The sequence below is a fragment of the Acromyrmex echinatior genome, chromosome 1 (genome assembly GCF_024713525.1).
Source record: "Acromyrmex echinatior isolate Ae372 chromosome 1, ASM2471352v2, whole genome shotgun sequence".
Classification (NCBI taxonomy): Eukaryota; Metazoa; Arthropoda; class Insecta; order Hymenoptera; family Formicidae; genus Acromyrmex; species Acromyrmex echinatior.
This window is the reverse complement of record NC_141852.1, coordinates 26,694,909-26,708,089: the sequence shown is the minus strand read 5'-3', so window position 1 is coordinate 26,708,089 and position 13,181 is coordinate 26,694,909. Positions and strand designations below refer to the sequence as shown.

At 31.2% G+C, this 13,181-nt stretch overlaps 1 protein-coding gene and 1 long non-coding RNA gene across 6 annotated transcripts in view; one reads left to right on the top strand and one right to left on the bottom strand.

Annotated features, from left to right (window-relative positions):
• Positions 1-3,056, top strand: part of ringer (tubulin polymerization-promoting protein ringmaker) — a 35,039-nt gene extending 31,983 nt beyond the window's left edge. For 4 of the 5 annotated variants that reach the window (XM_087407237.1, XM_087407229.1, XM_087407240.1 and 1 more), the window contains exons 5-6: positions 1,720-1,867; positions 1,989-3,056. In XM_087407237.1, coding sequence (XP_087263363.1) covers positions 1,720-1,844 — 125 coding nt within the window. In that variant the 3' untranslated portion in view covers positions 1,845-1,867; positions 1,989-3,056. The remainder of the gene's footprint in view (positions 1-1,719; positions 1,868-1,988) is intronic. The other variant, XM_087407231.1, reaches the window with a different exon arrangement.
• An 8,793-nt stretch (positions 3,057-11,849) lies between these two features.
• LOC147911107 (uncharacterized) lies at positions 11,850-12,510 on the bottom strand. Its single transcript, XR_015545474.1, has 2 exons — positions 12,316-12,510; positions 11,850-12,144 (listed from the first exon to the last, which is right to left on the bottom strand). It is a non-coding gene; the product is annotated as an uncharacterized LOC147911107 (long non-coding RNA).
• Positions 12,511-13,181: the final 671 nt, after the last annotated feature.

Here is a 13,181-nt window from a genome sequence, read left to right as displayed (position 1 = left end):
ACGAGACGTTTTAATCATTACGACGAGTCTCGTTCTTATTCCTACATGAAAATATTACAAAGGAAGCATATATGTTAATCGATTGTTTATTAAAGAAAGAAGACAGGCTCGATTATCGTTTTACATGCACTGCACATACGCTCATACACGAAATAAATATAATGTAATATATACATGTGTATGTTCATTTCCTTGTATTATAGTTGCTACAATTATAATTAGAATAAAAATGCTCGTATATATTTTCTTAAAAATTATGCAATGTCATGGCTTATTTCAAGCTATAATTAACTTTAAATTAACTTTAAATTAATATAATCAACAATAACGGATGAAGTGTCAATATATAAAAAAAAATTCACTGTGAATTTTTTTTTATATATTGACACTTCACCACTGATGGTTTTTAAATTTTCATTGTATCCGTTATTTGTTTAGTTGATTAATTTAAGATTGTATTTCTGCGTTTTAACACTGAGGAAGGCTTTGTAAGTCGAAACGTTTGTTGATTATATTAATTTAAAGTTAATTTAATTATAGCTCGAAATAAGCCATGACATATTGTTATACATAATTGTGCTACAATTATGTATAACAATATGTGTCACAACTGATCAGCTCGATGTCAACGTCATACTTGATCACTATGATTCTCTACTGCTATTTTTTTTCTTCCCCTTTTTTGAATTACAGGTATAATTAAACATCAAAATATGCGTAGACATATGAAAACATCTTGAGCCATTCATTTTAATTTGATCGGAACAATTAACAAGAATTGAAAAAACTGTAAAAAAATGACGATCATTTAAATTTTCGTCGAGTAAATTTTAATACGACATAAACTATTAAGTACGGTATTTGATTTACCAATTCGTAATCTTCTTTTCGCCGAGGTATCGTACGTGTCTAAGATCGAGATTTTCATGGGGAAAGATATGACCTCGTTGTTTTATATGCGCTCTTAGTACGTGCATGGCATATGTTTGCTACGTATCCTCTTGTTTAAAATAGCTCTTATTATTTTGTATGTTAATAAAATTCTTATTAAATAAAAATATATCAATATTATTAATAATAATAATATCATATACGTCCATATATGTCAATATTTAATAATAATGATACTTTTTTAATAATAAAAACACTTTTATATATATATATACGCGAAATATTGCATTTCCATAAACGGAATTGGACGAGGATCCATTCAGAATTACGTGTACATCGTACACCTACGTGTGCAATACCTACGTGTATTACGATTCCTTTGAGTTCAAATTCGGAAGTGGCGCACGTAGGTGCGCTGACTCAGACTCTCGCATATATTCGGATATCCTCGATTTCCAATTACATCCTGATGAATTGACTTGGTCAGTAATATTTAAATATACATCATTTCCCCCTCCCCTTCCCTAATTAAGGTACATATTGATTAATTTATTAATTCAGAATTATTTAAGTACATATTATGTGTAATATTGATTATCGCTGTCAAGTAACATTCGTTCTTTTCAAGACAATGCGAAATAACTATAAAAATTCCGACCGTAATATTTTTAATCATCTTGCTGTTCACTGATACGTTTCTACCAATCATATGTTTCTATTCGTTAAACAACGAACAAAGTATATCGTAGATAAAAACTACAAGACATTGAAAACTTTCTATATAATATAAGCTTTTATAAATTTTTTTAATAATCACCATTTTTGTAGACTTCTTCATTAACCAATGTCTCCTCGTCGTCGGTGTCGGGTCCAAGGGATACTGGAGTATACACGATGGAGTCTCTAGATCTCATATTTTCCCACTTCAATTGGACGAATCTCTTGTTTTATAGCACATTCGGTAACGAGCTGAAATGTAAAGTACAGTTATGAGTATACATAACTTGAAAGACCGGATTCTATTGAATCTATGAGCTTCAAAGCGCAATTTTCTTCCCTTTTCAAATGCGACATAAGGAATTTTAATCTTTTTTTAGAGAAATAAAAGCTTTAATCATGGCAAGGAATGCTCGTAAATACTTGGTACGCTTATGTATCGCAACGAGAGAATGTGCGTCCAAGTTTAAAGCAATAGCGGTACACATCGCAGTAAAATTTTAGACTCGCGTGACTACAGGATGACTCGAAACGCCAAATATAGCAAACGTAGGGATTTCCGCGACATTTTCTTCAAAATGGAGTCTCGTGTATTTAAATATCGATTAAATGACAACAATTATAATTACATTCGTCTAAATTAATAAACTGGATTATTTTGTACCAACTGATCATTCACTGCTCACATTTTAAGAATCATCGGGTTTTTATAAAGTCAAATTAAACAGGGTTGATAATATATTTTTTTTTTTTTTAAGAATAAGTCATTGTGTTTTTTTTAAACATATTTTTAATGCTTCATATACATACTTTAAATTGTATTATAAAAAACCATGTTTATATTAAAAATATATATTAAAAATATCGATTGAGCATATATTTTAAACAGTTTGAAACATGATTTTTATCCACTCTAAAATTAAACGTGACACCTGCCTGAAATGTGTGATTCAGCTACAAATTTATTTCAATTGCTTAAAAAATAAACATGGAGTGATATACAAATAAGTCAACTTGTCAATACCGTTATGCGGTATAACATCGTATCAATTAATTTCATCGCCCGGTTTTCAGCAGTAAAAATCTATAATAATAATAATAATAATAATAATAATAATAATTCTGCAAATTAATATTCCGCGAATATTATAATTCTACAGGATGAATTTGTACGATTTCATCGAATAGTAAATATTTCTTAAACAAATAGAAAATCAAAATAAAAATGTATATATCTCTGGCGCCAGCGATTCATATGTTTCAAATTTGCAAGATTGAGTTCGCTCATATTCATGCGTAAAAAATAAATACATGCGTATGACATTTCCAAGTTTCATAAAACTTGAACGCAATGCTCATCTTAGAGTTCGATAAAGATATAAAAGGTGAACAATAGTTATGGATAAAGAGTACGAGCAAAGAATATAAGATACATTTGATTACACCAACTCTTTAGTTTATTTGTTTTTCCTGATCTCTTCTAAATAATCGCACCGATTTTACACGTGGCACGCTCGACATGTGTGCACGTTACATCGTCCCTTGTACCAAAAATGTCTACCTTAGATGGAAGCGTCTGGTCTCGGTTTCAGTTTTCAGCTAGAATATCCCGATCTGCTACTCTTTTGCTCATCAAGAGACACCGAGAAATTTATTTAAAACAATATCGATATTCGCACACGTTATATTCGCACGAAAGAATCTCAATCTAATCGGATACTTATCCCCGTCAGTTTTATGCTTGTCAATTAACTTCTAATCTGAACTCTATTCTATCCTAATTTATTCTTCTTGTCGTGAAAAAAGATCAGTTGATTATATTAGGTCATTTAAAAAGTATCCGCGGTTTTTTGTTCAATTTTTGAATGAAAAAAACCGCGGATACTTTTTAAATGGCCCAATAATTAAGCAGGATCGATCATCCCATTTGGAAGCGACTACAGTGATACTGTTTCACATTTTTCTTCTCGAAGTCATTCATTCTCTCGCAAGTCTAGCGTTAATTTTAATCGATTGATTAACCCGCGATATCGCGAAGAATTGCGCGTGATATCGTTTGATGTAAATGTTTTTTTTAAATTTATTTTCGTAGCCCCATGGCAACCGGTTCCTCGCGAGGCCTGACTGCGTACATACGTGGTTCCTGCTTGGATTCAGGATACGTGGCAGTTATTTCGGGAGGCACGAACGCCGCCGTCTCGACGTACCGGTAGACGCCGCGCCGTCATTCTTCTGAGATTTTATCACCGAGGGAAATGCGTCGCGTCGCATTGATGCGTACCATCGGTCGATAGATTCTCGCGTGTCGCATGTATATATCCGTATGCAACTTGTTCGAATACGTAAAAGATACGATAAAAAGCAATATATCTTTTCTTGTGATACGACTATTTTTCAGGGCTTTCTCGTTTCCAGAGAATTACATTCATTTTGCTGTAGATAGGAATAAAAAGGAAAATAACAAAAAAAAAATACGAAAAGAAGATAAAGATATATGATTATCTTAGAAATTTAATACCGGAAGGTTGTGATTAATTACGTAAATTTTGAGTGAGAACTGTTTAGTGTTTTCGTTACAATACTCGAAATAAATAATTTCTCGTATTAAATTTCATTTCTGTAAGGTTTATGCATTATGTTTGAGTAGAGGTAGCTTTTTCATCTATAAATAAACAAATATACAAATACATGTTCGTTTCTTCTATATTCTATATGTAGAAGCGACATCCATTCTATATACGTAGAGTGGATATGCAGACTGTAGACGTTTCTTTCATCCCGGATGGTGGTTACGACTACGCTTTTGTGTTTGCAGGGGGTCCCAGATATATTTGGAACAAAGAGGATGAAAAAGATGGCGAGGTTTCTTGGCAGAGTTTTCGCTTATAACGCTTTCGAGAATCTACTGGAAAGAATCGCGTTTTTCAAATTAGTTTATTATCGAGCGTAAAATTAAATCGATGTTCATGCATGGCAGAGCAATGGAATATTCATCGAACAATCGGATAATTGGATAATTATTAATGATCAGAGTCGCGCGTGTATATGTAATCATTTATTCTTTCAGATTCACAAACGATTGAATTGGAGTAACTTTGACGATATTATTTAAAACGATAAAAGATGAATCTATTTAGTACAATCTTAGTAGAATCTTCCGCAAATTTTTATTTTTATTTTTGGGACTTTTGACGAAAACGTGAATTTAGAAAGCGATTTATAATCTTGAAAATACTTCTCGCCCAGCTAAGTCCAGAGTCGGTTTTTTCCAACAATTATCTGGCAAAAGAACAAAAAGAATTTTTCTATTTTTAGAACGAGGTCGCCTCTTTTCTTCAGCAGCCTTTTTCCTCTATATTTTCATCTTGTAAGTTATAGGATTTGTCGCATTTTTCCGCGAACGACAAGCTTGGCGATAAATCTTTTTTCAATTTCTACATCTCCGTTTACTGAAAATTTCTCGTATTATATCGCTTACATTCAATTCATTCTTTAAAATTTACACAAAATTACAGAAAAATAAAAAAGAGACAAACAAGTAGATAAATAATCTCTTTTTACGAACAATAATATAGAATTAAAGAAACTACAATAAATTTGCTGATAAAAATAACGTAGTATCGATTGTATAGTTGATACGCATTATGCAAATGAACTCATGTTGAAGTTAAGTTACACAAAGTGAATTAATACGGATACAAAGTGAATTAAGTAATTAACTCACGGAAGAAAATAATTTGCGCGATCGCGCGCCAACAGTAAGAATGAAAAGTAACGTGGGATAATACCGGCGGAATATGTTAACATCCGTTTTATTCTATTAGGTGCGCAACTAAGTTCTCGCTGTTATTTTCATGGCACTGGCACCAAAATAACAGCGAGAACTTAGTTGCGCACCTAGTAGATCCTGTCGAAAAAATTTTTCACATAAAAGTTTTCCATTGAACCAAGTCAATACGGTCAGTGTGCGATATATAGATATGTAAAAATTACATTATAGATATAATAAAAGCTTAGAGAGCTACCAGAGACACGGTAGGCGCTAAGAAAAACGTTTTAGCGCGAGACAATAGCTCGATTAAACGTTTGCAGAAATGTAATTACTCTTTTTTTTTTTAGAAATTGGTGACAAAATTGTAAATCGGACAGAGAAAGGTTAATGACCTCGCGAAAAGCTTATAATATATCTTGACTTATTGTTGGGTACCCTAACTCGTGGAATATCTCAAGAGGGATTGTAACCTTAATGCGTTTCGAATTTGACTCGCCCTAACTAGAGACGGTCGCATCGTAGACACTTCGTTCTATGTAATGCTTTCGATTTGTCATAGTCGCGCACTCACGTGCCATTCTAACATATCGATTTCAACTAGTGTGTCTGATGAATATGAAAAACTCCTAATTGAGCTACCAATTTTATTCATTCAAAATTTTCACATAAGAAACATATTTATTTATTCAAAACTGAAAGTTTTCAATTTTAAATAAATATGAATTTTAAATTTTATTTATTATGAATATTTTATAGTTATTTTAGGAGTATTCGAACATATTTATTAATATTTATGAAAACAAAATGTAAATTAAAAAATTAGCTCCACATCAATAATAGCATTTTTTCCCTCAATCTGATAATTAGTAACCTCTATAATAAACATTTAGATAAGCTCTTGTGGTATATGGTCATTTATTTTATTATTTTTTTATACCAAATTCTGTTGTACTAGCTTTACTGTCCTATTTAAAATTTGAATTTGACTACAGGTTTATGAAGATGACCTTGTTTGTATCCTCCTCTTAGCAAGGTTGTCAGAGACTATAATTACTTGATATAAGCAGTTATAGTGACTCTAACTGCTTAATATAAGCATACTATAGAGCATGCATTTTCTTATAGTCTCGACTTACTTATAAACAAGCGTAGTTGCTTAACTGCTACAGTTCGTAAAATATTCTTTGCGAGTTTGGTTTAGGAAATACGATTATATCGAAGAGAAAATAAAGGCTATTGTTAATGTTTTACTAGGAAATATATTAAATAATGTAATTATATGGCTACAGAGTGGGAATGGATGCGAAATCAAAAATATTCGTAATCATATTTACAAATATATTCATTAAAATCAAATAAAAAGTATTTATTAATGTATTTACATGATTACTCATTCATTAATTCGAATATTGTATATTCGAAACACTAATTCCAATTACCATATTTGGCAGGGCTATGATATGGACGATTTGGTGTTTAATTTTAAGATATTAAAATGATGTGTTTTTGTCTACATTTTTTAACACTTAAAGATGTTTTAGTTTCAAACTTCTTCCATAAATAACACACTATGTGTTTGGATTTGAAATAATGATTTCAATCCGAACACGTAGAATGTTTTGTTTATTGAAAAAGTTTAAAACCAAAACCTCTTTAAGTATTTAAAAAATAGAACCAAGAACAAAACATATTAATATCTTAAAATTACACACTTCTTCTTTAAGTGTCGTTATCGATCATATCATGATCCTTAAAATCGGAAAAATCTCCTACACATATCTTTTTATATTATATTATTTTTAATTGAAAGTTTCCATGTCTCCAATTGAAAAGTATCTTGGTTTTTCATTAGTCCATTTTATACTATCAATAGTTTCTTTTAAATCTATTTTGTTTATAAAGCTGTGTTAATGCAAAACATATGTGCATATCCTAACATCACAGACTTCCAGAGGATGTCCATATATCTTTTGAACATCCTAAAGATATCCTCAGGATATCCTCAGGTATAAATAAAGTGTACTATTAGAGTAATAATTATAAACAAGTATACCGCAACCGCGTGAAAAATTAACGATCCAACTACATCAAAATTGAAAGAATATTTTTCGATCGATATTTAAACTTTTTTCTTGCATTTACTCTTTCTTACACCATACGACTAATTATATGTGTTGAATATTTTTATCAATGGACCTGTGGCTGTATATTATTAAAAAATGTATTGTTAACTTAAGACAGATAAGAAACACTTTAAATCACGTAAAATACATTTTTCGAAATATAAGAAATTGCGCAGTGTTGTATCTAATTACTTAGAATTGTTCGTTGTATCACAATAAAATTATGATATCAATAGGATGTTGGCTAAAATTGGACGATACTTTTTTTAATTTTCTGCAAAGAATCTCCGCAACAATGAGAGATATCGATAAATGGCGTTTCTTACATAATAAAAACTATATATTTCAATAGTAAAACGAATGGCAAGGCGAGGAAAGCGAATGTCAAATTATTGCTGTAGGTACCGCAACTACATCTTGCGCCTTGACCCTCCCGGATGACTTTTGAACGTTGACAAAAATAGCGGCGCGACGGCGTTGTACATCTATATGTAGATGCAACACGAGTGTCGGCATTAAGCCTGCGAGAGAAAGAGGGTCGACATCCCTCGACATAAGGAATCATCCCGCGCCTCTAGTGAGAAAGCTTCTATATATTTCCGGTCTAGGCATTCATCTGGCTACATATTTACTATAACAATATTTTACTCTGCAAACTTAAATTAACTCTAGGAATAAGAGGATTGTCATGTTAAATCTATAAGATAAATGTATCTCAGTGATCGAATATGTAATTATTCAGACATTTACACAAAACTTGATATATAATATACATATGTATATATATATATATATTTTTTTTTAATATTACAATTAATTTCAAATGCCTCTTACATATATTATAATTTAATTGTAATCTCTTTAATCATAATTAAATTACAATATTATTATTATATTATAAAAAAAAGCATTAATAATAATAAATTTTATGTAAGTATTCGGACATAGATACATGTTCGCTCATTGGAACGTTTATCTTCGTTCTTACAAAACATCAAAAAAAGAATCGAGAATTGCAACAATAAATTTCTTATATATGAAGAAATTATTAGCGTCGTACTAATAATCATCGACTCGAAAGATTCTCTGGCATCAATCTTGTCGCGAATCGGAGGCTATTACGCAGATGTTGTTTTTAGAATAGTAATTATATTTAATTCTCCGACAAAGCAAATTTCCTTGAGAATAGTAATCTGTAAAGTTGAGTCATCCGAGTCACGCCCTAGAGCAACTAATCATGTGATTTAGAGAGTGATCGTGTGATTTAGATTTAAAAACTATGTCCTATCGTACTATTGTTAGACCGGCCACACATATTCAAGCAAATATTTGTCAAATATGCAGCTGTTTATGCAAATTTAATATGCTTGAACGGGTAGTGTGGTCGGCCTTAGATTTTCGCTGCTCGATTTTACGCACATGTCGCAGATTTCTTATCATATATAAATTTTATCAGTAATTCAAAAACGATCGATCAGAAAAAGATAGCGAGCGCGATGAGAACTCACCGGTATGTTCCTGCAGCCTCGAAATAGCAGCGGGCGTCGACTCTTGGCGAGATTTTTGCGTTCCGTGTGTGTACTTTCCTTTTTCTTCCTTCGATTTCTTTGTAGCGGATACACTTTGAACTCGTCGCGAGTGTCGCCGAGAAGAGATCGTGATGGAAACGAAAGAAACAAGAGTGATTGGACAAGCGAAAGCCGAACCTTAGGCTACTCACGAATCTGCTTAGCGATATCAGACCGATATTACTGATATAAATAAATAACTAAAGAAAAATAAATAAATAAATAAATAAATAAATAGTTCGTCCGGATAGATATGTGAAGTATCCGCGAGTAACTTGCGCGAACACCCTTATTTCCTTCGACTTCCGAATGAATCGGCGTGCTCCGACCGACTGCATCAGTGCACCAATGCACTGTGCTATGTCGACCCTCGATTACGACTTCTTCTCGAGTGGCGAGAAAAAGCTCGCGTGAGAAAGCGAGAAAGCATGACGAGCTTCCCTTCCTTCCTTCCTTCCTTTCTTCCTTCCTTCCTTCCTTCCTTCCTCTTTCCCTCCCGCCCTTCCTTTCTTCTTTCCTATTTTAACATTTTCAACTCCAACTCGATTCCAGATTTGCCGATCACACTTCTATTTTGAAAGAAGGGTGCGATCATTTCTCATTTTTTTTTACGCATCGTTACAGAAAAATGTTATCATTCGAAATGTTTAGTGAAATTTTCAAATATGCTTATTAATATATCGTTTCATCTTGATGTTGAAAAGTGATGGATTTATTAAACAACTATATTAAAATGTTTAATTTAGCTAATCACTATGAAAACATAATTGATCTATTGTTTTTCCGCTAAGGAATATTGAATATTGAATGAAATATCATATAATTTTGAATAAATATATAAATATAATAATATTTAACGGCATTTAACACGTTTTTCACGCTGAATCAATTTTAAATAACAATTGACCACCAGATATGAGTCATCGGTGATCTACAATATTTGCGTTTGTTAAATAGTATTTGTTAAGTAATATGTATTTAATAATAGTAAAAGTTACAAAAATTATTATTATGATTAAAGAAGAAGACCTAATGTAATTAATATTTGTGAAATATCACATAATATTGTATATCCACGTAAGTTATAAAAATTCATTTTATTTTTGATTTATTTTTAATTATATACGTTCTTTTTCAAAATATTAAACGGAAAATCTTTAGTATGAGGTTCTGCACATATAATGGAGAAAATATCAGGAATAAAAATAAGATTTTCCAAGTCATATTAAGAAGTCCTAGGTTCAAACTCTGACTAAGATATTTTTCGCTATAAATTCTTTATAGTGTTTCTAATTTAATTTAGGTGGGATTATTAGCGTTTCAGACTAATTGTGTTGAAGTCCGAAAATTATCGACACGCAATTATATAATGAAATTAATTGATTTAATAAAGAATATATATATTATTCAACCCTGGTGAAAATTTTTTTCATTATTTTTATATAAATTGGAATATTTTTCAGAAATACTAAGGAATATTCGGAAAGTTTACATCTTCTCTCCGAATTTTTCATACAAGTGAATTCTGAAATATTCTGAAATTTCTCATTCCATAATTTTTAAAAAATATTTTAAAATTTTTTAGATTTTAGAACATTTCATTAAAAATTATATTTACAAAAAATCTTAAAAATCTTACGATATTTTATAATTAACATATACAGGGTGGGCCATCTATTGGTACGTTTTTGAATTTCGTCGTATGGCAACACCGAACGAGCTACAGACCCGAAATTTTGACAGTTTATTAGTCATACCGTCCGCGGCACGAAACAACATGTTTTCTCTTGAAGAGCGTTTTGAAATTTTAAAAACTTATTTTCAAAGTCAGTGCTGTGTCGCCGAAACTGTACGAATTTTGAAAAGAAATATGGGTCGTGATAGAGCACCCACCGAAGGAGCTATACGCAAATTGGTGAGGAAAGTTCGTGAGAAAGGGATGTTAGTGGATGACAGAAGTGGTCCCAGAGCTCGGACAGTGCGCACCCGAGAATATTGAGGCTGTGGCCCAAAGTGTGAGACAATTCCAGCTTTGAAAAACAATATTACGACTGTTTTGAGTGAAATTGGCGCCGAGGTAGTCCAAAATGTCATTAATAATTGGGGTGACCGAATGGCATACTGTAAGGCCAGTAGAGGGAGCCACATGAACGAAATCGTTTTTCATTCTTGACGCGGATACTTTTAGCTTCACAACAAAAAAAAAATTAATAAAAAATATCAATGTATGCTCATTTGATCGCATTTTTAAAAACGTACCAATAGATGGCCCACCCTATATGAAAAATTCTGAGAAAAGATGTAGATTTTCTGAGAAATGTTCCAATTCATATAAAAAATATGAGAAAGTTATAAAATTATGTAGAAATTCTAAAAAATTATATTAAAAATTCTGAGAAAAATTTTCACCAGAAGAAACATCTAACTTTACCGTTAATGGCATTCTCTATCGTATTGATATATTCATACGGTCACTCTTAATCTTAAGATTTTAATTAATTTATCAATCGTAGGTTTGTTCGCGTCACATATTCCAACATTATCCATAGCTCATCACGTTGAAGTACCTATGTTGGAACTTGTTGGAGCATACAACGCGAACATATTTCATCTAATTCGTTTCTAATAGATTGAAATATCTTAATACTTTTATTCTTGTTTCTAATATTTCTTCCATTGCTTTAAGTTACCGCCGTCATCGGTGAATCCACGTGTGACAGAACATTTTGAAGGATCTCTAGAGGCATTCAATTGGAAATACAAAACAACGTGCATCAGTTATATGTATCTACATATATATATAATGTAAAAAATATGTGTCTATTATATGTATGTATATATTCATGTAATGTATATATTCATCATGTATATTTATGGTTACGCATATCACGTAAGAAGGATTTACATATCTCGTTGAAAGGATCAATATTTATGCATATCAACAAAATTTTCCTTGTTTTTGAAAGTTGGTCCCCAAGTGCCATATTTATCATTCTTGCTTGACGATTGTTGCTGACGATTTTGCTGCTGTTGTTGGCTTGACGACATATTTTTGTGTTTTTCCTTGTCTTTGCTTGAACATTCACAATTGAACATTATTATTCAGTGTTCTCTAGCTTGATGTGCTTCATAATATATATTTTCTAATATTCTATGTACAGTGAATATGTATTGTAAAAAACATATATTATACATAATATATGATTTTCTTGCTTTTCATTAATATAGTGAATATCATACGTACTTAATTTCTGGATAAGGTCCCTTAATCGTGGTACCGCTTATGTTGGCATATACCATTTTTCTATCCTTTATAAATTTTTGTGACACGAAAACAATTTTACTCTCTTCTTCCAGTTTTCTGTTAAACCGGTTAGTCGAAGCAATCGCACTAACAATCAACAATAATTCCTAGATAATTTGAATTCACTGGATAGCACCTGGAAATTTAATTATAGCAACAAATAATTGCTTTTATCACTGCTGATTGTAAAAGAAAGAGAAAAGAAAGAAAAAAAGAAAAATAAAGAAAGAAAATGAATTTTAGTTATATTTTAGTATATTTATTGCTAAATGGAATATAGAAATCATAACAACATAAGAACATCAACATGATCATATTTGTCATTTATAAATTCATTTTTAAGTATCAAATGATATTCTATGATATTATGGCTGTGTTCCAGTACTGATAATCTATAATTTACATTAAATATATTATGGATTCAGCACTAATAGTGAATTTTGGAATACAGCCTATAATTATAACTTTATGACTCTGTGTTCTATCTGAGCGTTAGGGGAGCGTATTTTCTCAAAAAAATATGTTCATAAATACATACTCTATGGTACGTGATGTAAATGAACCAGAACTAATAATTCAAGTCGATTTCCAGCGTTGCCTTGTCGACTTCCTTTACGTGTTCCAAGATTTTTGGTTAACCTGCGAAAAGTATCAATAATGTGGAAGATTTAAAAATTATAGAATAGAAATGATGATTTTAAAGCTATAATTTACAACGCTTTTGTATTAATAAATCATCCAATTACTGCCGTTGTCAATTATTATCAACATTTTTGAGACGTTAATTATTGTCAACTTTTCATCAA